The sequence below is a fragment of the Bos javanicus genome, chromosome 7 (genome assembly GCF_032452875.1).
Source record: "Bos javanicus breed banteng chromosome 7, ARS-OSU_banteng_1.0, whole genome shotgun sequence".
In the NCBI taxonomy this organism is placed as follows: domain Eukaryota; kingdom Metazoa; phylum Chordata; class Mammalia; order Artiodactyla; family Bovidae; genus Bos; species Bos javanicus.
Genome location: NC_083874.1, coordinates 89574917 through 89601778, shown reverse-complemented (window position 1 = coordinate 89601778; position 26862 = coordinate 89574917). Strand labels below are relative to the sequence as shown.

Below are 26862 nucleotides of genomic sequence, written 5' to 3'. Positions count from 1 at the left end.
CCCTCCCGGCTCTGCGCCTCGTCCCCGGCTGCGGGCAGACGGCTCTACACCGCCGCAGCGCCCGAGTCCAGACCGCCCGCGGGAAGGCACACATACACACACGCGCGCGCGCGCCCACAAACCCCCTCTCGCCTTGGGCCGCCATACCCCGCGCAGCATGTCGGCGCTCGAGTGGTACGCCCACAAGTCCCTGGGCGACGGCATTTTCTGGATTCAGGAACGCTTCTACGAGTCGGGCAACCGCGCCAACATCTGGCTGGTGCGGGGCTCCGAGCAGGACGTGGTGATCGACACCGGCCTGGGGCTGCGTAGCCTCCCTGAGTACCTGTACTCCTCCGGCCTCCTGCGGGACCGCGCGGCCAGAGACGACGCGGCGTGCCGGCCGCTGCTGGCCGTGGCTACCCACGTGCACTTCGACCACTCGGGCGGCCTCTACCAGTTCGACCGGGTGGCGGTGCACCACGCCGAGGCCGAGGCGCTGGCCCGCGGGGACAACTTCGAGACCGTGACCTGGCTGTCCGACAGCGAGGTGGTGCGGGCGCCGAGCCCGGGCTGGAGGGCCAGGCAGTTCCGAGTGCAGGCGGTGCAGCCCACCCTCGTCCTGCAGGACGGTAATGCTCACCCCCCGCCCCCTTCTCGGGCTCTTGCTGTCTCATTTAAGGGAAGGGATTGGGGGAGAGACGGTTCCGAGGGATGCTTGATGCAGACCTGCTTGGCTGTGAGGTTGAGGGAGTGAGGTGGGGAGGTTGGTTTGTTTTGTCATATCGCAGAAACACTTGCTTCACTTTCTCCCTCCCCCTCTCCCTGGGGGCCAAAAAGCCCACTCACTCCACCATCGAGTCGCTGGAAGGCCATTGCAACCTTTCCTGCAGGAGACCAGCTCTGACGCCGCGTACTCGACTGAAAGCCAGCCCCACCCCCCTAGTCAGTTTTCTCTGGAAGGTCTACGGTGTGCAGTAACACCACTAGAGACTGGTCACTAGGATTCCCATTCTTTCCCCCTCAGACATGTCCGTCATTTGCAAGCACTTTTCTAGCGAAGAGACTTCTAAGGAATGACACTTCGTGGAGAGAGTGCGTGTCGTTGGCTCTGTGCTTTTTGAGAACAGCTCACTCCATTGGCTCAGTACGGACAGTGCCCACCTGTAGGCTTAGAAGGCCATTGCAGAGCAGCGATTCTAATCTGCTCACGCATCTTTAGCTTCCAGATAGGTTTCTGCTCCTGATGCTGCCTCACAAGAGAAAAAGCTTGATAGTGAACGTACGAAGTAGAATGTGCCTGAGTCTTAACGTTATGACAGCTCTCTGTTCTGGCTGAAAGCCAGGCCTGAGAAAGATTAATAAGGAAGCTGTTCCCATAATGGTGAAGTATGTGGACTAATGCATAGATAACCTTGGGCCTCTTTGGCTCTGCGAAAAACAGAATGGGATTCAGAAAGAAATTAATAGAATAAAATAGTGTAGGGTTCCAACCCTTCCAACCCCACACAGGCACTTAAATGATTGAGCCAAACCATTGAGTCAGTTGGTCACAGCAGTGATATTTGTGTATTAATTTCTTTGTTCTTTTTATTTTTTCTTTTCAAGGTATTTTTAAATTTAATTTAATTTAATTTTTTAACTTTACAATATTGTATTGGTTTTGCCATATATCAAAATGAATCCGCCACAGGTATACACGTGTTCCCCATCCTGAACCCTCCTTTCTCCTCCCTCCTATCTGGGTCGTCCATCCCTCTGGGTGGTACCATCCCTCTGGGTGCACCAGCCCCAAGCATCCAGTATCGTGCATCGAACCTGGACTGGCGACTCGTTTCATATATGATATAGAATGCTACTGTTGATACCATTTTATCCTCCAACACGTTTGAAGTGAGGCTACTTAAATGGCTTCAATTAAATGGCTTGCCTAGGGGCCACAGAGCAAGCTTGAGACAAAAGCTAGGATTCCAACCCAGGCACAGTAGATCAAAGCGTGTAGATCACACGTTAATCCTACCCCCAAAATAAATTTTTATGGTAATTCTGAATAGGATATGAAACCCCCTTTCCTTTCTATCTTGAAACTATTTTATTTGCCAGTTTAATTTATTGAACTGTTCTGAAGCAAAAAAAAAAATCCAGTTGCTGCAGTACAGTAAGGCTCACTTTATGACCAACCAATATGACAAATAATGAAGTACTTTCCGAAAATGAGTTTATCTTAACAGATGAGATCTTGATCACTTGACATATAAAAAATAGCAATATTCTGTACCTTACCACTATCTGAAGATTAAAAAAAAGTGGTTTAGATGGAAGCCTTACATTACCTGACACTTTGAGGTGAAAGAAAACTAAATTTAAATTTACATTAAATGTGCTTTTAATTACTATATTTCTTTGAAATTAATACTTTAGAAGTAGGATTTCCATACAATTTATGGGTATTCAGACTAAATTAACTCAGACCCCCCCCCAAAAAAAGAGAAGTTTTGCATCAGTATTTAAAGTATGTTTAAGTTGTTTAAAAGAATAAATGACCTTTGATTTATTTACTTTGGCTCCTGTGTCAGGAAATCAATGATGAAAGAATGATAAGAAATATTGTTTTATAGATGAAAAGTCCACACAGGCTTGAATATTATGCCTGAAATCACATAGCCTGTTAGGGAAAGAGCCTGGACTAGAAATCAGATTTCTTAAATCCCAGTCAGTGCTAGAATTATAGGCTTTTGGAGTTGCAGGGGACATGCAACCTACCTGTGTGGTGCTTTAAGCCTTTGAAAGTGTGAAAAGAAAGCTTAATATTTACTAAACACTTGGAAGGTGATACTACTGTGTTAAATTAAAAGTTGTTTTTCAGTAGGAGCTGGATGTCTCACCCTCTCAAATAGAATCCAATATCCTCTTCTCTCAGGAATATTAATTTCCTGTCTCTTCTGAATGGTGTGGCCTGCTAATTTAATATTATCATAATCCAGATGCCTGGAAAGAGATATAAAATATTTATATAAAAATCATATACAAAAAAAATTCATATACAGTTACGCACACATGTGAATAGCACATACCTAACAGCATAGTCTTCATTGTTTCAGTTAGAAAATGAGGAGGCTGGATTCACTAGCTTACTACATACGTTTCATTTAGTGTATTGGTGATCACCCGTCATGGAGAAGCATGAGTCTGTGCACTGTATCACTAACCCAAAAGCTGACTTGCATATGCGAGATGAGGAGGACAAGGTGAGGTCATCATCCACTGCATCATTTTTGATGAAAAAACCTACTCACCCTACTAATAGTGAAACCATATCTTCGTATAAGAAGACAGCAATAAACCCTAGATAGACACAGCACGTTCTTCATGAATGGGCACACATCATTCTGTCTGTTTTTCACAAGAGGCAGGCATTTTGGCTCCTGTTATACGTGTTTAAATGATTTTCCCAGAGTCATCAAGACAGTACAAGAGTAGTTTTAGGTAAACTTAGATCGTTTGGGGAGATTAAAAACAAAGAAGATTACAGAGAGGCAGCAGGTTGAACGAACACATTTAATTTGACTCCCTCTCAAAATCTGACTAAGATTGCAGCAAATGGACCATGGTTTGTCTGTTTTATGTATAAATCCACATTGACTGAGGTTCTGTTTTCCATTGTTGTTGTTGTTTAGTTGCAAAGTCGTGTCCAACTCTTTGCAACCCCATGGACCGTAGCCCGCCAGGCTCCTCTGTCCGTGGGATTTCCCAGGCAGGAATACTGGAGCGGGTTGCCATTTCCTTCTCCAGGGGATCTTGCCAATCCTGTGGTGACTGACTTAGCAGTTTTATCCTATGCCAGCAATAGAAAATTGAGAGCCACTCCACTTTGTTCTACAGGAGATTAATAGGCTCAAGAATTAGCAGTAGCCAGTACCTTAGCAGGGGCAAAAGGAAGAAAACTAAAATAAGTAGAATTGATGGAAAGTCACTTAAGAAGCTGTTAAAACTCTGGAATTCTTCTCTCTAAGTGAATGCACCTCTCCCCAGAGTTAGTTGGTTCTCTGGGGAGAATGAAGCAAAAGGGTTTCTTGATTGAGGGATGCCAAGTACTAATGAGCTCAAGGCTTTAGATGGAAAAGAGGAGGGATAAGTGTATGGGAATGTATATAAAAATACAGAAAAATAATAGATAGATAATATATATGTTCTTTACTAGTTTCCCAAAAGAATAAGAGCCAGGCCTTTAGCCACCATGCCTCCAGGTAGGAAATTGGAAGAATCTTATCTGGAAATCTGCCCAGCCCTGGGGTTAAGATTAAGATGCTGATTCGTAGGTAATTCTTGGCTTGGACTTTCTACAGTGAAGCCTGCATCACCAGGTGTCATGCATGTGCTTCAAATAGCTTTTTCACTATCCTCCAACTCTTAAACAGGTAATCAAGCATTGTGAAAAAAAATCTGAGAAAATCATCTCACATGAAGTAAAATACTAAAAGAACATAAAGTGACTTGAGAAGAGCAGACAATCATTAATATCATCAGGGGATAACAGAAACTATTGCATTCAAGATACCTGAGAGACAATAGGATGCCATAAAAATAAGCAACAGGCAGAACCATATTCACACTCCTAAAAGAACCATTGGAATTTAAAATGTCAGAAATTATTTAGTGCAAGGTCTGGAAGATGAAGTTGAAAACTTAGAAAAGCAGCAGATAGGCAAAATGAAAAACTAGGAGAAAACTAGTAAAGAATGAGTGTGAAAAATCTGACATTAGAATAATAAGAGCACAGATAGAGCAAATAGAGAAAGTAGAGAAAAAGAATAGTAGAGAAAATATCCCATGATTAAGGGATGTACATTTCCAGATTGAAAGAGCCCATAGATGAAAACATATTCAACCCATGGCCCGTTATTATAAAATTTCAGAATGCTGGGATCAAAGAGTCTACAGACTTCCAGATTTAAACAAAAAAGGTCATCTATACCAATCATAATGGCTTTAGAGCTAGAAAAGAAGAGCTGGGACTTATTTGAATAAAACCAATTTCCAACTTAGAATTCTGACATCCATTCCAGTATCAGTCAAGCTTTCAAAAAATTATTTCCCACATGCTGTTACTTAGGAAGCCACTAAGATACATCTTATAGTTCCTGGTGGCTCAGAGAGAGTCTGCCTGCAATGCAGGAGACCTGAGTTCAGTCCCTGAGTTGGGAAGATTCCCTGGAGAAGGAAATGGCAACCCACTCCAGTATTATTGCCTGGAAAATCCCATGGCCTCAGGAGCCTGGGGGGCAACAGTCCATAGGGTTGCAAAGTCAGACACGACTGAGAAACTTCACCCTAACTCCCTTCAAAATAAGGGATAAACCAAGAGGAAGACATGGAATATAGGAAATAGAAGATCTGCTGCTGCTGATGCTGCTAAGTCGATTCAGTCGTGTCTGACTCTGTGGGACGCCATAGACGGCAGCCCACCAGGTTCCTCCGTCCCTGGGATTCTCCAGACAAGAACACTGAAGTGGGTTGCCATTTCCTTCTCCAATGCAGGAAAGTGAAAAGTGAAAGTGAAGTTGCTCAGTCATGTCCGACTCTTAGCGACCCCTGGACTGTAGCTCGCCAAAGTTGAAGCCTCAGGATGATGGCAAAGGATGACACTGACAACGATAGAACCTCAAGCATAGAGGATTCCAGATCTAAGCAGTTGAATCATTATTCTTTCGAGGGGTGGGAGGATGAGAAATGTATACATGTGTCATGATGGTGGTAGAGAGGAGTAAAAAGAGCTACTAAAAATCCTTATGTTTCATAGTGGAAGTCAGTGGATAACATCTAAAATTAAAAACCAAGAAATGATAATACATGAATGAAATCAGTAGAGTATGAGCTATAAACATTTACAGATGATTATACCCAGTAGTCATCTGTAAATAATACTTTGGCTCCAATACTTTGACCACCTGATGTGAAGAGCCGATTCATGGGAAAAGACCCTGATCCTGGGAAAGATTGAAGGCAGGAGGAGAAGCGGACGACAGAGGACGAGATGGTTGGATGCATCACTGACTGAATGGACATGAATTTGAGCAAACTCTGGGAGAAAGTGAAGGACAGAAAAGCCTGGCGTGCTGTGGTTCATGGAGTCGCAAAGAGTTGGATACAACTGAGAGGTTGAACAACAAACAACATATCTAGTAGAGGCAACTACCAGAAGAAGTTGCTAAAATTGTTAACAGTGGTTGCCTATTGGGAGCAGGATTAGAGATAGAGCCAGAATGGGGCAAAGAATGTTTTCTGGCATTTTAAGCCCTCCTGAAATGTTTTATTTGAAATATGTAATTTAGTTCTTTAATTAAAAGTGAAATGAAAATTAAAAATGGGGAATGCCAAGATGGGAAAGGATATTTGAGAAGCCAAGAAAAGTCTAGTGTAGTTGGAATGTGGTGACAACTGGGTTAGGGTGAAGGCTTGAAAGGATAGATAGTATGTGATATATATTTTTTTTTTACATAAATTTATATATGATATTTATATATTTCATAGACAATTGTGGTTCTTGTAAGAGAGGTCTTGATGAAATTATATGTGTTAGCATTATAAGCATAGGGGAGGTATTTATAAAGCTATATGGTAATGGCAGACCTAATATTAATAATATTCCATCACTGTGGCCTTATCAATTGTTTACAATTGGTGTCCATTTTGATACGTGGGTGCTTATGTCTTATCTACTGCTAAGTATTTTGAATATCACCTGGCCTTGAATATCAAAAATCCATAAGACTCTATCCCTCCATTGGTAATTCTCTACAGCTTCATTTTTAGCATCAAACTTCCCTCATTCTTCTTCATTCTGTACATTTATTAAACTGTCTGCAACAGTTCTATTATTAAATCAACTTACCTATAATATCCTTTACCTTACTTATCAATCATACAGGAAATGGCAGTGGTTTTTGATCCCCAGAAGCACCTTAAATCTGAAACAATTATCCTGTGAAGGAGTCTGGCTCCTTATGACTGGAATGTGGGGAAATTTGAGAGTACCTAATTAAGCTGGAATCAAGATTGCTGGGAGAAATATCAATAACCTCAGATATGCAGATGACACCACCCTTATGGCAGAAAGTGAAGAGGAACTAAAAAGCCTCTTGATGAAAGTGAAAGTAGAGAGTGAAAAAGTGGGCTTAAAGCTCAACATTCAGAAAATGAAGATCATGGCATCCGGTCCCATCACTTCATGGGAAATAGATGGGGAAACAGTAGAAACAGTGTCAGACTTTATTTTTCTGGGCTCCAAAATCACTACAGATGGTGACTGCAGCCATGAAATTAAAAGACGCTTACTCCTTGGAAGGAAAGTTACGACCAACCTAAATAGCACATTCAAAAGCAGAGACATTACTTTGCCAACAAAGGTTCGTCTAGTCAAGGCTATGGTTTTTCCTGTGGTCATGTATGGATGTGAGAGTTGGACTGTGAAGAAAGCTTAGAGCCAAAGAATTGATGCTTTTGAAGTGTGGTGTTGGAGAAGACTCTTGAGAGTCCCTTGGACTGCAAGGAGATGCAACCAGTCCATTCTGAAGGAGATCAGCCCTGGGATTTCTTTGGAAGGAATGATGCTAAAGCTGAAACTCCAGTACTTTGGCCACCTCATGTGAAGAGTTGACTCATTGGAAAAGACTCTGATGCTGGGAGGGATTTGGGGCAGGAGGAGAAGGGGACGACAGAGGATGAGATGGCTGGATGGCATCACTGACTCGATGGACGTGAGTCTGAGTGAACTCCGGGAGTTGGTGATGGACAGGGAGGCCTGGCACGCTGGGATTCATGGGGTCGAAAAGAGTCGGACACGACTGAGTGACTGAACTGAACTGAACTGAACTGAATTCCATCTTACTGTATTAATAATTACTGGGATTCGAGACAAGACCAGAGCAACCTCTGTTCCCACCCAGGCCCCACTGACCTGTTTTTGCCATTATAGTTTTCTTTTTCTGAAAACTTAATACAAAACATAATCACGTGCAATCTTTTGTGTCTTCTTTCCTTTGGCATGCTGTTTTTGGAGATTCATCCATGTTGTTTTATCTATGAATAATTCCCTTCTGTTGCTGAGAAACTAATTTATCAATAGAACACATTTTACATATTCACCTGTTGAAGGAGATTTGAACTTTCTAGTTTGGAATTGTTATGAATAATGCAGCATGAAAGTTTACATGTAAGTTTTTATGTTGATGCCTGCTTTTATTTCGTAGGTAGATAGCTAGAAATGAATTTCTGGGTTGTGTGGTGAATGTGGCATACAGCATACGCACACGTGGTAAACGTGTGTTAAATGTTTAAGAAGGTGCCAAGCTGTTTTCCAAAGTGCTATGCCATTTTACATTCCCAAGTGCAGTGTATAAGTTGCAGTTTCTCCACATCACTGTCAGCACTCGATTTTGTCAGTCCTTTTGATTTTAGGCATTCTAGTGGTATTTCATTGAGGTTTTAATTTGCATTTGGGCTTCCTTGGTGGCTCAGAGGTTAAAGCATCTGCCTCCAATGTGGGAGACCCGGGTTCGATCCCTGGGTCGGGAATATGCCCTGGAGAAGGAAATGGTAACCCAGTCCAGTATTCTTGCCTGGAAAATCCCATGGATGGAGAAGCCTGGTAGGCTGCAGTCCATGGGGTCGCAAAGAGTTGGACACGACTGAGCAACTTCACTTTCACTTTCACTTCAATGACTGATTATGTTGAACATCTTTTCAGGCACTTATTTGCTATTCAGATATCTTGTCGAAAGATCTTATCAAAATCTTTTCTCTTTTTTAAAAATTGAAATTTTGTTTTCTCCTAGTTGAGCTGTAAGAGTTCTTTATATATTCTTAATTCAAGTCCTTTATCAGATATACATTTTGCAAGTGTTTACTCCCAGTGTATGTCATGTCTTTTCATTTTCTTAATAGTATCCTCTTTTTTTTAAGTAAGCAAATTTTTTGTCTTTGTTTTTTTGGTTGCACTAGGCCTTCATTGCTGTGCATGAGCTTTCTCTACTTGCGATGAGCAAGGGCTGCTCTCTGTTGTGGTGCGCGGGCTTCCTATTGTGCTGCCTTGTTGTGGAGGACTAGCCTGCATAGGTGAGCAGGCTTCAGCAGTTGCAGTCTGTGGCTCCAGGCCACATGGACTTCCACAGTTTTGGCACACAGGCTCAGTAGTTGCGGCTAGCAGGCCCTGAAGTAGTTTTGGTGCACAGGCTTAGTTGCTGTGCAAACTGTGACATCTTCCCAGACCAGGAATTGAATTACTCAGATGGTTGACAATCCGCCTGCAATACAGGAGACCCAGATTCAATCCCTGGGTTGAGAAGATCCCCTGTAGAAGCGAAAGGCTACCTACTCCAGTATTCTTGCCTGGAGAATCCCATGGACAGAGGAGGCCGGCAGGCTATAGTCCATGGGATCACAAAGAGCTGGACAGGACTGAGCTACTAACACTTCTCTTCCCTGCCTTGGCAGGCAGATTCTTGTCCATTGCACAACCAGGGAAGTCCTTAATGTTTTGGGCAAGAAAGTTTTTAACTCGGATGAAGTCCAATTAATCATTTTTCCTTATGTTTTATGCTTTTTGTGTTATTCTAAGAGCTCTATGACAAGCCCAAAATCACAAAGATTTTCTTTTTTTTTGGAAGCTCTCACATTTAGGATTATGATCCATTTTGAGTTAATTTTTGTTACTGTTGTGGAAGGTTCAGTTCAGTTGCTCAGTCATGTCCAACTCTGCAACACCATGGACTGCAGCACGCCAGGCTTCCCTGTCCATCACCAACTCCCAGAGCTTACTGAAACTTATGTCCATAGAGTCGGTGATGCCATCCAACCATCTCATTCTCTGTCAGCCCCTTCTCCGGCCTTCAGTCTTTCCTAGCATCAGGGTCTTTTCCAGTGAGTCAGTTCTTTGCATCAGGTGGCCAAATTATTGGCGTTTCAGCTTCAACATCAGTCCTTCCAATGAATATTCAGAACTGATTTTCTTTAGGATTGACTGGTTGGATCTCCTTGCAGTCCAAGGGACTCTCAAGAGACTGCTTCAACACCACAAGATGATCAAGACCATTCCCAAGAAAAATAAATGCATAAAGGCAAAATGGTCATCTGAGAAGTCCTTACGAATAGCTGAGAAAAGAAGTGAAGTGAAAGGCAAAGGAGAAAAGGAAAGATAGACCCATTTGAATGCAGAGTTCCAAAGAATGGCAAGGAGAGATAAGAAAGCCTTCCTCAGTGATCAATGCACAGAACAGAGGAAAGTAATACAATGGGAAAGACTAGAGACCTCATTAAGAAAACTAGAGATATCAAGGGAACATTTCATGCAAAGATTGTGAAAGGTTATGAGGTGCTTTATTGTTTATTTGCATATAGATTTCCAAAGTAGTCCAGGCCAATTAGTTGAAGAGACTGTCCTTTTACCCAGTGGATTATCTTTGTTGATAACCTTTGTCAAAAATCCACTGACCATACATGTGAATGTTTTCTTCTGGACTCTAGTCTCTTTCATCGATTATGTCTGTCGTATAGCCAGCACAACACTCTCCGGATTATTTAAACTTCATTCTAATTCTTGAAATTGGATTGTTTAAGTCTTCCAGCTTTGGCTGTTCCAGGTCATTTGCATTGCATATAAACTTTAGAGCCAGATTTTGTTTTTATAAAAAAACATGTCAAGGTTTTGATTGAGATTCTTGAATCTATACATCTACCATTGTGTCACTAGCCACATGTAGCTCAGTTCAATTCAGTCGCTCAGTCAGGTCCTACTCTTTGCGACCCCATGGACTGCAGCATGCCAGTCTTCCCTGTCCATCACCAACTTCTGGAGCTTACGTAAACTCATGTTCATTGAGTCAATGATGACATCCAACCATCTTATTTTCTGTCATCCCCTTCGCCTCCCTTCAGTCTTTTTCAGCATCAGGGTCTTTTCCAATGAGTCCGTTCTTGGCACCAGGTGACCAAAGTATTGGAGTATCACCTTCACATCAATCCTTCCAATGAACACCCAGGACTGATCTCCTTTAGGATGGACTGGTTGGATCTTCTTGCAGTCCAAGGAACTCTCAAGAATCTTCTCCAACACCACATTCAAAAGCATCAATTCTTCGGCACTCAGCTTTCTTTAGTCCAACTGTCATGTCCATACATGACCACTGGAAAAACCATAGCTTTGACTAGACAGACCTTTTTTGGCAAAGTAATGTCTCTGCTTTTTAATGTGCTGTCTAGGTTGGTCATAGCTTTTCTTCCAAGGAGCAAGCATCTTTTAATTTCATGGCTGCATTCACCATCTGCAGTGATTTTGGAGCACCCCTCCCCCAACACACACACACAAATAAAGTAAGCCACTGTTTCCACTGTTCCCCATCTATTTGCTATGAAGTGATGGGACAAGATGCCATGATCTTCATTTTCTGAATGTCGAGCTTTAAGCCAACTTTTTCACTCTCCTCTTTCACTTTCAAGAGATTCTTTAGTTCTTCTTCGCTTTCTGCCATGAGGGTGGTGTCATCTGCATGTCTGAGGTTATTGATATTTCTTTCCGAAATCTTGATTCCAGCTTGTGCTTCATCCAACCCAGCATTCTGCATGATGTGCTCTGCATAGAAGTTAAATAAGCAGGGTGACAATATACAGTCTTGACGTACTCCTTTCCCAACTTGGAACCAGTTTGTTGTTCCACGTCCGTTCTAACAGTTGCTTCTTGACCTGCATACAGCTTTCCCTGGAGGCAGGTCAGGTGGTCTGGTATTCCCATCTCTTTCAGAATTTTCCACAGTTTGTTGTGATCCACACAGTCAAAGGCTTTGGCATAGTCAGTAAAGCAGGAGTAGACGTTTTTCTGGAACTCTGTTGCTTTTTCAATGATCCAACGAGTGTTGGCAATTTGATCTCTGGTTCCTCTGCCTTTTCTAAATCCAGCTTGAACATCAGGAAGTTCTTGATTCACATATTGTTGAAGCCTGACTTGGAGAATTTTGAGCATTATTTTGCTAGCATGTGAGATGAGTGCAATTGTGCAGTAGTTTGAGCATTCTTTGGCATTGCCTTTCTTTGGGATTGGAATGAAAACTGATCTTTTCCAGTCCTGTGCACGCTGCTGAGTTTTCCAAATTCGCTGGCATTTTGAGCGCAGCAGTTTCACTGCATCATCTTTTAGGATTTGAAGTAGCTCAGCTAGAATTCCATAACCTCCACTAGCTTTGTTTGTAGTGATGCTTCCTCTGGCCCACTTGACTTTGCATTCCAGGATGTCTGGCTCCATGTGAGTGATCACATTATCATGGTTATCTGGGTCATGAAGATCTTCTTTGTATAGTTCTTCTCTGAATGTAGCTATTAATACATGTAGCTATCTAATGCAAATTTAAATTAGTTAAGATTGATTAAAATGAAAGTTTTAGCTTCTTAGTTACACTAGCTTTATTTCTCATGCCATTAGCCACATAGAGCTAGTGGCTACCATATTGCGGAGGGCCTAGAGGAGCTATCCCACATTGAAGGTCAGGAAGGGTGGTGGTGAGGAAATACCCCTCATCCAAGGTAAGGAGCAATGGCTGCGCTTTGCTGGAGCCAGCCATGAAGAGATACCCCACGCCCAAGGTAAGAGAAACCCAAGTAAGATGGTAGGTGTTGCAAGAGGGCATCAGAGGGCAAACACACTGAAGCCATACTCACAGAAAACTAGTCAATCTAATCACACTAGGACCGCAGCCTTGTCTAACTCAATGAAACTAAGCCATGCCCATGGGGCAACCCAAGATGGGCAAGTCATGGTGGAGAGATCTGAGAGAATGTGGCCCACTGGAGAAGGGAATGGCAAACCACTTCAGTATCTTGCCTTGAGAACCCCATGAACAGTATGAAAAGGCAAAATGATAGGATACTGAAAGAGGAACTCCCCAGGTCAGTACGTGCCCAATATGCTACTGGAGATCAGTGGAGAAATAACTCCAAAAAGAATGAAGGGATGAAGCCAAAACAAAAAGAATACCCAGCTGTGGATGTGACTGGTGATAGAAGCAAGGTCTGATGCTGTAAAGAGCAATATTGCATAGGAACCTGGAATGTCAGGTCCATGAATCAAGGCAAATTGGAAGTGATCAAACAAGAGATGGCAAGAGTGAATGTTGACATTCTAGGAATCAGCGAACTGAAATGGACTGGAATGGGTGAATTTAACTCAGATGACCATTATATCTACTACTGCGGGCAGGAATCCCTCAAAAGAAATGGAGTAGCCATCATGGTCAACAAAAGAGTCCGAAATGCAGTACTTGGATACAATCCCAAAAATAACGGAATGATCTCTGTTCGTTTCCAAGGCAAACCATTCAATATCACATTAATCCAAGTCTATACCCCAACCAAAAACACTGAAGAAGCTGAAGTTGAATGGTTCTATGAAGACCTACAAGACCTTTTAGAACTAACACCCAAAAAATATGTCCTTTTCACTATAGGGGCCTGGAATGCAAAAGTAGGAAGTCAAGAAACACCTGGAGTAACAGGCAAACTTGGCCTTGGCATACGGAATGAAGCAGGGCAAAGACTAATAGAGTTTTGCCAAGAAAATGCACTGGTCATAACAAACACCCTCTTCCAACAACACAAGAGAAGACTCTATACATGGACATCACCAGATGGTCAACACCGAAATCAGACTGATTATATTCTTTGCAGCCAAAGATGGAGAAGCTCTATACAGTCAGCAAAAACAAGACCAGGAGCTGACTGTGGCTCAGATCATGAACTCCTTATTGCCAAATTCAGACTTAAGTTGAAGAAAGTAGGGAAAACCACTAGACCATTCAGGTATGACCTAAATCAAATCCCTTATGATTATACAGTGGAAGTGAGAAATAGATTTAAGGGCCTAGATCTGATAGATAGAGTGCCTGATGAACTATGGAATGAGGTTCGTCACATTGTACAGGAGACAGGGATGAAGACCATCCCCATAGAAAAGAAACGCTAAAAAGCAAAATGGCTGTCTGGGAGGCCTTACAAATAGCTGTGAAAAGAAGAGAAGTGAAAAGCAAAGGAGAAAAGGGAAGATATAAGCATCTGAATTCAGAGTTCCAAAGAAGAGCAAGAAGAGATAAGAAAGCCTTCTTCAGCGATCAATGCAAAGAAATAGAGGAAAACAACAGAATGGGAAAGACTAGGGATCTCTTCAAGAAAATCAGAGATACCAAGGGAACATTTCATGCAAAGATGGGCTCAATAAAGGACAGAAATTGTATGGACCTAACAGAAGCAGAAGATATTAAGAAGAGATGGCAAGAATACACAGAAGAACTGTACAAAAAGATCTTCACGACCCAGATAATCACGATGGTGTGATCACTGACCTAGAGCCAGACATCCTGGAATGTAAATCAAGTGGGCCTTAGAAAGCATCACTATGAACAAAGCTCGTGGAGGTGACGGAATTCCAATTGAGCTCTTTCAAATCCTGAAGATGATGCTGTGAAAGTGGTACACTCAATATGCCAGCAAATTTGGAAACCTCAGCAGTGGCCACAGGACTGGAAAAGGTCAGTTTTAATTCCAGTCCTAAAGAAAGGCAATGCCAAAAAATGCTCAAACTACCACACAATTGCACTCATCTCACACGCTAGTAAAGTAATGCTCAAAATTCTCCAAGCCAGGCTTCAGCAATATATCAACCGTGAACTTCCTGATGTTCAAGCTGGTTTTAGAAAAGGCAGAGGAACCAGAGATCAAATTACCAACATCCGCTGGATCATGGAAAGAGTGAGAGAGTTCCAGAAAAGCATCTATTTCTGCTGTATTATCAAATAAAGCCTTTGACTGTGTGGATCACAAGAAACTGTGGGAAATTCTGAAAGAGATGGGAATACCAGACCACCTGACCTGCCTCTTAAGAAATTTGTACGCAGGTCAGGAAGCAACAGTTAGAACTGGACATGGAACAACAGACTGGTTCCAAATGGGAAAAGGAGGACGTCAAGGCTGTATATTGTCACCCTGTTTATTTAACTTCTATGCAGAGTACATCATGAGAAACGCTAGACTGGAAGAAACACAAGCTGGAATCAAGATTGCCGGGAGAAATATCAATACCCTCAGATATGCAGATGACACCACCCTTATGGCAGAAAGTGAAGAGGAACTAAAAAGCCTCTTGATGAAAGTGAAAGTGGAGAGTGAAAAAGTGGGCTTAAAGCTCAACATTCAGAAAATGAAGATCATGGCATCCGGTCCCATCACTTCATGGGAAATAGATGGGGAAACAGTAGAAACAGTGTCAGACTTTATTTTTCTGGGCTCCAAAATCACTGCAGATGGTGACTGCAGCCATGAAATTAAAAGACGCTGACTCCTTGGAAGGAAAGTTATGACCAACCTAGATAGCATATTCAAAAGCAGAGACATTACTTTGCCAACAAAGGTCCGTCTAGTCAAGGCTGTGGTTTTTCCTGTGGTCATGTATGGATGTAAGAGTTGGACTGTGAAGAAGGCTGAGCGCGGAAGAATTGATGCTTTTGAAGTGTGGTGTTGGAGAAGACTCTTGAGAGTCCCTTGGACTGCAAGGAGATGCAACCAGTCCATTCTGAAGGAGATCAGCCCTGGGATTTCTTTGGAAGGAATGATGCTAAAGCTGAAACTCCAGTACTTTGGCCACCTCATGTGAAGAGTTGACTCATTGGAAAAGACTCTGATGCTGGGAGGGATTGGGGGCAGGAGGAGAAGGGGACGACAGAGGATGAGATGGCTGGATGGCATCACTGACTCGATGGACGTGAGTCTGAGTGAACTCCGGGAGTTGGTGATGGACAGGGAGGCCTGGCGTGCTGTGATTCATGGGGTCGCAAAGAGTCAGACAGGACTGAGCGACTGATCTGATCTGACCATATTGCCTAGTGTTGATAGAGAACATTTGTATTATCTGATAAATTACATATTAGAGAGTGCAGCTGTAGGAAAAACTGAATTTAATTACCATCTTAACAGTTTCAAGTCTTCCAATCAATGGATATGGCATATTTCTCCTTTTGCTCACATTCTCTTTAATTTCTCTTTAAAGTGTTACTGTAGTTTTCAGTGTGCAGACATAACAAAGCATCTCTTTCATGTGAAAGGAATGTGTACTTTGCTCTTTTGGCATGAATTATTTTATATATGTCGGCTAGATCAAGTTGGCTGGTGGTTTTGTTCAAGTCTTCTGCATCCGTACTGTTTCTATCTGCTTATATTATGAATTATTCAAACTACTCAAATATCTAAGCATAGTTGTTCAACTGTTTATTCTTATTTTAATTCTCAGTTTTTATTTTATGAATTTTTAAGGTACATATACATTTAGACTTTTTTTCATTAGGTATTGACCTAATTTTGTCGTCATAAAATGTACCTCTTTTCTCTAGTAATCAAATCAGATCAGTTGCTCAGTCGTGTCCGACTCTTTGCGACCCCATGAATCCCAGCATGCCAGGCCTCCCTGTCCATCACCAACTCCCGGAGTTCACTCAGACTCACGTCCATCGAGTCAGTGATGCCATCCAGCCATCTCATCCTCTGTCATCCCCTTCTCCTCCTGCCCCCAATCCCTCCCAGCATCAGAGTCTTTTCCAATGAGTTAACTCTTCACATGAGGTGGCCAAAGTACTGGAGTTTCAGCTTTAGCATCATTCCTTCCAAAGAAATCCCAGGGCTGATCTCCTTCAGAATGGACTGGTTGCATCTCCTTGCAGTCCAAGAGACTCTCAAGAGTCTTCTCCAACACCACACTTCAAAAGCATCAGTTCTTCAGCGCTCAGCCTTCTTCACAGTCCAACTCTTACATCCATACATGACCACAGGAAAAACCGCAGCCTTGACTAGACGGACCTTTGTTGGCAAAGTAATGTCTCTGCTTTTGAATATGCTATCTAGGTTGGTCATAACTTTCCTTCCAAGGAGTCAGCGTCTTTTAATTTCATGGCTGCAGTCACCATCTGTAGTGATTTTGGAGCCCAGAAAAATAAAGTCTGACACTGTTTCTACTGTTTCCCCATCTATTTCCCATGAAGTGATGGGACCGGATGCCATGATCTTCATTTTCTGAATGTTGAGCTTTAAGCCCACTTTTTCACTCTCCACTTTCACTTTCATCAAGAGGCTTTTTAGTTCCTCTTCACTTTCTGCCATAAGGGTGGTGTCATCTGCATATCTGAGGGTATTGATATTTCTCCCGGCAATCTTGATTCCAGCTTGTGTTTCTTCCAGTCTAGCGTTTCTCATGATGTACTCTGCATAGAAGTTAAATAAACAGGGTGACAATATACAGCCTTGACGTCCTCCTTTTCCCATTTGGAACTAGTCTGTTGTTCCATGTCCAGTTCTAACTGTTGCTTCCTGACCTGCGTACAAATTTCTCAAGAGGCAGGTCGGGTGGTCTGGTATTCCCATCTCTTTCTGAATTTCCCACAGTTTCTTGTGATCCACACAGTCAAAGGCTTTGGCATAGTCAATAAAGCAGAAATAGATGCTTTTCTGGAACTCTCTTGCTCCAATATTCTTTATATAAAAATCATTTTGTCTGACAATATAACTACTCTAGTTCTTGTCATTCTTATTTATTAGGTATGACTTATCATCCTATTTTTCGCTTTGATTTTATAGTTCCTCTCTTGTAGACTGAGTACATATCTTGCTTTTTAAATCAGTCTGACAATTTTTGCTTTTGATTAGGGTGTTTATCCCTTTCATATTTAATATGACTGACACAGTTGTATTTAGCTCTGCCATTTTGTCATTTGTTTTGTATGTCTCATTTCCTGTTTATGCCTTTATTTTTCTTTTGTTGTGTCTTATATTTAGTGATTCCTGATTCAGTTCAGTTCAGTTCAGTTTAGTTGCTCAGTCGTGTCCGACTCTTTGCGACCCCATGAATCGCAGCACGCTAGGCCTCCTTGTCCATCACCAACTCCCGGAGTTCACTCAAACTCGTCCATCGAGTCGATGATGCCATCCAGCCATCTCATCCTTTATCATCCCCTTTTCCTCCTGCCCCAATCCCTCCCAGCATCAGAGTCTTTTCCAATGAGTCAACTCTTCGAATCAGGTGGCCGAAGTACTGGAGTTTCAGCTTTAGCATCATTCCTTTCAAAGAACACCCAGGACTGATCTCCTTTAGAATGGACTGGTTGGATCTCCTTGCAGTCCAAGGGACTCTTTTTTTTTTCAGTGTTACAGCTGTATTTGATTTAGAAGATCTCAGGAGAATCCATCCTTGAAGCGTGAGGGCATGCCAACCCAAAGACTCGAAGAGAAGAGAGTGGAGGAGTGTGTGGGAGAGGGAGAGAGAGAGAAAGTGCTTTGGCTCCTCTTTATATATGTTTTTTCCTCCACCTGCGCCTGCCCTATGCAAATTGGGCTTAGCCAGGAGTGCTGTTTATTCTACCTGAAGTCTTCACTCTGGTCCTTGGACCTTCCTTTGACCTTCCTTTGTTCTCTTTTCGCGGGCTTTTCCCTTCCTTGTCTTTTAGCCACCGCCATTTTGGACTCCTTTACCCTATTCTACATAACATTCCCCCCTCAAGAGATGGGAGGCCCAATTCTTTGGGAATAGAGGCGTCGAGGTCTTTCTGGTTACTTCCTGCTGAACTGGGATGGCGAGGGGTATTGCGCCTCCTCCTCTTGCTAGTTTCAAGCCTCAGAGTCCTTACAGCGGTGTCCATCTAAGGGTGTGTGATATTTTCCGTGGTTGGCTGTAGTTTTTTATCTTTGTTGAACTGGCACTGCATATTGTAGCTTGTTGATCTGGCGGCAGAGGCTTAGACTCTATGGTCTTAAAATTGGAGACTACTGCATACCCAGCTCTTCTTTTTCAATCCAAGACAAAGCTGCTTCCATCAGTGTACCAGATTTCCTCAGGATTGGTCAGAGGATCTTCTGACAATCCTTCTCGGGGTTTTTTCCCAGTGGTCCAAGGTTTCTTAACCGGATGTCTTCTGGAATCTGAGACTGGGCCACGTGAACTTTCTGCTGAGTTCGTTTTTCCCTGTCCCAGTTTCCAGCACGATGGGCCTTCCCCTGCGCTGGTTTTCTTCGCCTTCCGGAGCTTCGCTGAGTTGGGCTCCTGCTGTGCTTGGCCTCTTCCGCACAGAGATTGTTTCAGCCAGGTTAAATCCAAGTCACGGCACCACAGATGTCACACGAGTGTATGTTCCTCAGTTCTTTGTCTCATCACAACAAAGATTTGGAGCAATGGACATTAAAGCCCTCGGCACGTCACAGCTCTCAGGTCTTGGACAAACCGTGTTATAGCTTTTAGACAAATCAGTGTTACAGCTCAGTGTTACAGCTCTATTTTATTTAGAAGATAGCAGGAAAATCCATCTTTGAGGCGTGAGGGTCGATCCAAAGACACGAGGAGAAGAGCGCCCCAGCGCAAGGGAGAGAGAGCCAAGGGACTCTTAAGAATCTTCTCCAACACCACAGTTCAAAAGCATCAGTTCTTCGGCGCTAAGCTTTCTTCACAGTCCAACTCTCACATCCATACATGACCACAGGAAAAACCATAGCCTTGACTAGACGGACCTTTGTTGGCAAAGTAATGTCCCTGCTTTTGAATATGCTATCTAGGTTTGTCATAACTTTCCTTCCAAGGAGTAAGCGTCTTTTAATTTCATGCCTGCAGTCACCATCTGCAGTGATTTTGGAGCCCCAAAAGATAAAGTCTGACACTGTTTCCACTGTTTCCCCATCTATTTCCCATGAAGTGATGGGACTGGATGCCATGATCTTCGTTTTCTGAATGTTGAGCTTTAAGCCCACTTTTTCACTCTCCACTTTCACTTTCATCAAGAGGCTTTTTAGTTCCTCTTCACTTTCTGCCATAAGGGTGGTGTCATCTGCATATCTGAGGTTATTGATATTTCTCCCGGCAATCTTGATTCCAGCTTGTGCTTCTTCCAGCCCAGCGTTTCTCATAATGTACCCTGCATATAAGTTAAAGAAACAGGGTAACAATTTACAGCCTTGACGTATTCCTGATTATTATGCCGTTTTAATTTCACTATTAGTTTTAGCTATTTTTCTTCGATTTTTTTCTGTATATGTTTATGTTTTCACTAGAGATAGCAATATGAATCTTTTATTATGATTTACCTAAGTTTGTACTGGTTTAAATCCAGTGAAAGAGCAATTTTGTATTCATATAGCTCAGTTTCGTCCCCACTGTCAAATAACTGGGGGGAGTTTGAGATTTTACCCTATTTGTAGGTTAGTAAGTTAGGTGCGACGATTTAGTGGATTCTGATGGAAGAGTTGAAGTTCCTGGGTCCGAGACTAAGAAGTTTATTACAGCAATAGCAGTAGCCAGAGCATCATCATTTGTACTGATTCCTCAGACCTTAATTTCCACAGAGTGATAAAACAAAGGGTAAAAATACCATACCCTTCACTAGAGCATCATTATTGAATTGTGTCACCAAGATATTAGTATAATGGATGTTTTGAAAATGAATTTTTTTGTCAAATAAATTTGTGAAACTATACAGCCATATTTCACTTGTGTATATCCACAATGTACATTAGCATATTAAATGTACATTAGCATAACTTGCAGAAAAGAAAGCTGCTTAATTTTCATTGAAGGAAGAGTTTTCCAAATTATTTGACCACTGAATCTTTTCTTTTATGTATTGTAACAACCAGCAGAAATTGTGTTCCACTGTTTACTTTGGCAAACACTGGTCTAATAAACAACAGAAATGAAATGTAGGCAACTTATTTTAAATTATCTTTTATTACTAGCCTACTTTTACAATAAAAGTAAAATAAATATCATCTTCCCAACATCTTTGAAACTGTTGTGTTCTGCTGTTCTTGAAGTGATTGAAGTCAAATATCTAACATGTTTATCTGTAAATTCTGTTTTCATTTTTAGGGGATGTGATCAACCTTGGTGACAGACAGCTCACTGTTATGCACATGCCGGGTCATTCTAGGGGCAGTATTTGCTTGCATGACAAAGACCGAAAGATTCTCTTCAGTGGAGACGTCGTGTATGATGGATCACTAATTGATTGGCTCCCATACAGCAGGATAAGTGACTATGTTGGAACCTGTGAACGTCTGATAGAATTAGTCGACAGAGGTCTGGTAGAGAAAGTACTTCCTGGGCACTTCAATACCTTTGGTGCTGAAAGGCTTTTTCGATTGGCTTCTAACTATATTTCAAAAGCTGGGATATGCCATAAAGTCTCTACTTTTGCCATGCGATCTCTTGCAAGTTTAGCCCTACGTGTAACAAATTCTAGGACCTCACCCTAGTATCTACTTTGATTAATTCTATAAATTATTCCAGTTCATTTTGTGTTGTTTAAACAGTAAGCATTTTAAGAAGTGCTTTTATAGTACTGTTATATATTAGAGAAAAAAAAGATTGAGAATGAATAAGCCAAAAAAGGAACTTGTTAGTTTTTCTTTTTTCCAAATAAGAAACCACTTAAATGAGCTTATAATTTGCCAAAGTTGTAATCTGCCATTTTCCTGTATCATTTGCTCTAGAAATGATATAGAGGTATATGGGGAAGCAAGGAGGCATTTTGCAGTAATAGAATTATCTCTGTGTCTCATTTCTCTTATTTCCTAGATGATCTAGAAAAAAAGAGCATAAGAGAGTTTTAAACTCCAGACTTGATATTTTTAGTATATTATTTCAAAATAAAGGTTCTTGGGTTTAAGATTAAAAACTCAAAACATAACAAATAAGCTAACATTTAGAATGACAGCTAAAACAATCCATTGTTATGGTACAGAATTTTTATGCTTCATTTTATTTGTTCTTAATGTAAGTATAGTGTACATTATGTGTTGTGTAATTTTACTTACAAAAAGTACAGTGAATTTTATTTTATGGAAAAGCTTTAAATATTAATTGCAGAGTGCTTCAGTAAAAAAGCTACAATATATTATTTTTTGTTATTATGTAAGTGTAATATTTTGAATTGTAGAAACAAAGTTCAAATGTCTGTAATCTAACTACAAATTGTCAGATTTTTCAAAAGGACACTGTCAGGCAAATTTGAAAATATACACATTAAGAATAATTTTTAAAATATATCCTATTTTAATAGTAACAGCTATTATAAACAAAAATTTCCTTGTTAAATAGCAGCTTCAGTATATGTATCTTATTTTATAGTACCAGACAACATCCTAAAATAAACCATTCTTTTTCTTAACAAAGCATACATATGTACCACAGAAGGCTTTTCAGATTAATTGCAAAATGTGTGTTAGATACTGACTTAGAATGAATTGCCTTTTTTATCCTGATTCACAACACCTATTCCTGTTCAGTATTCTTTGTCTTGAATGAAAAGAAATTTCCATTTATAAAATTATAGGAAAGATTATCCCACTATTTAGTAAGATGTTTTGGTTTGGTGCTTTTAGTAACTTATTAAAAAACCTTTGGAATATTTCATAAAGGTTTTTTTAAACATTTTTTTTCACTGCCTTTTTATTATTGACATATAAAACCAAACTCAGATAGCTTTGGAAATCAGAAATTTTAGTATTAGGAAGGTCCAGCAATTTTGATTTCTGAAAAATTATGAAACTTTTCCTACCCTACACCCCACTCAGGTTCTTAGTCTTTTATTCATTCAGCACACACATACACATACACACCCCACGTACATACACACAGTCACATACATACATGCATTCATTGTGCTAAACACTGTGGAAGCTTACAAAGTCAGAGACTGTATCCTAGCTGGAAGTAGAAGACAAAACATGAATAGAAGTATATGCAGGTTGAAGTTTATACAAATTACACACGAGTGTCAGGGACATAAATGGAGGAGTGTGAAGTTTGGTTAGGGAAAGTGTCCTGGAGGAGGAGATTTTCAGTCAGCTTTGGAAAGATGATTTATTAGGTGGTGAGGATAGAAAATAAGAATAGGGTTGTTTCTGCATCTTCGGTGCTAAGAATAGGGATGGAAGCGTTGCTGTCCAGAGTAGGCTATTCCCTTGTGACGATTTAGTTTTCAGGAGCCTTAGATCTTCTAAGCACCAGACATTTAGCATGAAAAAGTGATTATGTGTATAAGAATCATCTTTAAGACAGACAAGGTATATGGCCACATGCCACCAAATGATCCCTTACTTAAAATCAGTAAGGAGGACATGGTTGTTGAAATGAAGAATATTATGGGAATTTCTCTGTGATAGTCATTCAAGGCAGTAGGTCTGTTTTAATAGTGCAACTTCAAGACTACAGATTTGGTTCAGGGCAACTACAGACTATCACTTAATGAGCCTTAAATATAGCCATTATTTTTATATCAATAGCACAAAAGAAAACCAAAAGTCCTTAATCATTGATCATTTTATCATATTTTAGGACTTTTTTTTTTTTAAATCAGGGTATAGTAGGCACTGTTTTATTGGGAAATATTTAAACCTGATGAAAGCTTTCCTTATTTCTTAAAAGTGCAATTTTTCAAAATACACTGATTTTATTTTTAAATTTCCCATTTTTTTCCTAGATTTTTCAAATTGTACCAGAACATACAACTGTGATATTTTGCTTTTGCTTCAATGTGAGTAAATTAGGGAAAGGAGGTATCATTCATTCAGTGCCCATGCTATGCATTTTAAAATAGGCATTATTTAATTTAATCCTGGCCCCAGTGCCGAGAAGTAATTGACCAGCCTAACAACACAACTTGGGAACAAAGCTGGTAACTGAACACAGGTCTCTCTGCCTCCCAAACTGTGCTCTTTCTCTTATACCTGCACAATAATGTAAAATTGGCAAAGTGTATTTTTACTTTTCAAAATGCCACATGTGCCAAGAATAAATCAAGTCATGTTAAAGCTTAATAGCGTATTTTAAAAAAACTTTAAAAATATGTATTTTCACCCTGACAGTGACCCTTGTTGTAATTTTTGGTTTGGAGAAATAATAGTATGTAAGTATAATTCAAAGTTGTCAAAATATAAGACATTTAGAAATAATTTTTATTATTTATTTTGTTAATAACTTAATTTTTGGAAATTCAGTTTCCTTATTTGGTGTTTCTTTTTAACTGAGAAGTCTAGAGCAAACAAAACCTTGTGTGTTATCCTGATGTAGTTGAATAAATGATTATGTGTAGTTGTTCTTATATGGATAGTAACATGAATGTGACATGCACAAATTGTTCTCTTATAATTTTCAGATAACTGTAACTAAACATTTGTGTGATAACGATTAAAGTGAACATTTTATTTCAATCTATGGTTGGTATTTTTTATAAATGTTAGCAAATTTCAATTTAATGTCTTGCAAGGTTATTTTCTGTATGAAGCATTTTGGAAAAACTTGAAATAAAGAAGATGTCAAATCCCTGGGCAAGAATATTAGAACCTAGAAACTGAATAATACCTATTTAACCTTGTTGTTGTTCAGTCACCCAGTCATGTCTGACTCTTTGTGACCCATGGACTGCAGCACCCCAGGCCTCCCTGCCCTTCACTATCTGCAAAAGTTTGCCCAAGTTCATGTTCATTGCATCCATGATGCCATCCAGCCATCTTACCTCTGATGCCTTCTTCTCCTTTTACCCTTAATCTTTCCCAGTTGCCTTGTCATGATGAAGGGGCTTGTGTAACTCAGTGAAGCTATGAGCCGTGCCGTGAAGGGCCACCAGAGACGGATGGGTCACAGCAGAGAGTTCTGACAAAACGTGATCCAGTGGAGGAGGGAATGGCAAACCACAGTATACTTGCCATGAGAACCTCATGAACTGTATAAAAGATGAAAAAGATGTGACACCGAAAGATGAGTCCTCCAGGTCTGAAGGTGTCCGACATGCTACTGAGGAATAGCAAAGGAGAATTACCAATAGCCCCAGAACAAATGAAGCACCTGGGTCAAAGCAGATAGAAGCCTTACTAGTTCATAAATATGGCCTTTCAAATAAATGGATAAAAGATGCACTATTAAATATATATTTCAGTTGATGTGGGAAAAAAATCAACATCATCATAAAAATGTTGATCATAAAGATAAATTCATCATCATAAATTCCAGGTGGATTTAACATCTAAAGCAGAATCATATATGCATTGAAAGAAAATTAATTGTGTTTAAGCCATTAGAATAGGGAAGATCTTCTCTTTATATAAACACAAGATAAAACTATATTAGAATTTAAAATGTCTTATAACTCAGATATAACTCAGATATATATAAAAAGAGAAATTTTAAAATATTCATTAACTTGTGTAACAGAAAAAAATTTAAGGCAAATATAAAGAATGCCTGCAAGTCAGCAAGAAAAAGATAAACTAACATATGGCAGGAAAGACCTTTTCTATACAGAAATACAGAAAGACTTTTTCTATATTTCTGGGCCTGAGAATTAAACATACAAGAGAGTAATAGGAGCAAAGCATACAAATTCTATTTGATGTTGATATTTTTATGTGTACATGGAGGTCTTTATATGTAAGTAAAAACCCAGAGGAGTGGATAGGCTTGAGGGCATATATACCATTTTAACAAAGAATGACAGTCTCTAGGTCCATCTACATCTCTACAAATGACCCAATTTTGTTCCTTTTTATGGTTGAGTAGCATTTCATGTGTGTATGTACCACATCGTCTTTATCCATTCCTCTGTTGACAGACATTTAGGTTGTCTCCATGCCCTGGCCATTGTAAGTAGTGCTGCAATGAACACTGGGGTGCATGTGTCTTTTTAAATTAGTATTTAGTTTTTCTCTGTAGTGGGACTGCTGGGTCATGTGGTAGTTCTATTTTAGTTTTTTAAGGAACCTCCATACTGTTCTCCACAGTGGCTGTTCCAATTTACATTCCCCCTAAAAAGGCTTAGAAATTGATAGTAGCAGGTACCTCTAGGACTATGAGTGAAAACCTTTTTGCTCCAATTTTAGTTTGCGACTTTGACCATCAAATTCCCCCTAATTCTATACTACTAAGCACTTTCCTGAAATAGCTGAACTGATATTCCATCACCTCCACTAGCTTTGTTCATAGTGATGTTTTCTAAGGCCCACTTGACTTCACATTCCAGGATGTCTGGCTCTAGGTGAGTGATCACACCATTGTGATTATCTGGGTCAGGAGATCTTTTTTGTACAGTTCTTCTGTGTATTCTTGCCACCTCTTCTTAATATCTTCTGCTTCTGTTAGGTCCATACCATTTCTGTCTTTTATAGAGCCCATCTTTGCATGAAATGTTCCCTTGGTATCTCTAATTTTCTTGAATACATCTAGACGATGGCATATTATTCAGTGCTAAAAAGCAGAAATGAGCTTTTAGGGAATGGCCATATCAGATTAGGTAGACTTTGAGCCCCCTTCCCATGGGCGCACCAAAATTGCAACTAGATTATCTAAAGAACAACTGTTGATGAGAAGGACCAGTAGAGTAACATAAATGATCTTCTACAACTAAATATGTAAAGAAGGAGCCACAGTGAGACACGTAAGAGGGCCAGATATGTGGTACAATTCATACCTATGCCCACCAGTGGGCTATTCTATAACAAGAGAATAATTACAATTGCAGAATAAAGAATAAGGAATCTGAGCCCTACACTGGACTCCTCAGCCCAAGGCTCTTGCACCAGGAAGACAAGCCCTCAGAATGTTTGGCTTTGAAGGCCAGGATGGCTCGCTTTTGGGAGACCCAGAGGGCTATGGGAAATAAACTCCACTCCTAGAGAGTGCATACAAGATCTCACATGCTTCAGGACCCAAAGCAGAAGCAGTCATTTGAAAAGGATCCTGACTCAGACCTACATGCCAATCTTGGACAGCCTCCTGGAGAGGCTGGAGGCAATCGGAGATCATGTTGGGACAGACACTGACTGCAG

At 40.7% G+C, this 26862-nt stretch overlaps 2 protein-coding genes across 2 annotated transcripts in view; one reads left to right on the top strand and one right to left on the bottom strand.

Moving 5' to 3' along the window:
- Positions 1 to 231, bottom strand: part of POLR3G (RNA polymerase III subunit G) — a 44942-nt gene extending 44711 nt beyond the window's left edge. Inside the window, exon 1 of the mRNA XM_061424380.1 lies at positions 148 to 231. The gene's annotated coding sequence lies outside the window, so the exon portion shown is untranslated. The remainder of the gene's footprint in view (positions 1 to 147) is intronic.
- MBLAC2 (metallo-beta-lactamase domain containing 2) lies at positions 158 to 24252 on the top strand. Its single transcript, XM_061424375.1, has 2 exons — positions 158 to 611; positions 20909 to 24252. The coding sequence occupies exons 1-2, from the start codon at positions 158 to 160 to the stop codon at positions 21292 to 21294; spliced, it is 840 nt and encodes a 279-aa protein (XP_061280359.1). The 3' UTR covers positions 21295 to 24252.
- The last annotated feature ends 2610 nt before the right edge of the window (positions 24253 to 26862 follow it).

Excerpts from the sequence above, each read along its gene's own strand:
- MBLAC2 (XM_061424375.1), top strand. The coding sequence starts at position 158 with ATGTCGGCGCTCGAGTGGTACGCCCACAAGTCCCTGGGCGACGGCATT. Across the intron at positions 612-20,908 it reads CACCCTCGTCCTGCAGGACG|GGGATGTGATCAACCTTGGT; the intron begins GTAATGCTCACC and ends TTTCATTTTTAG.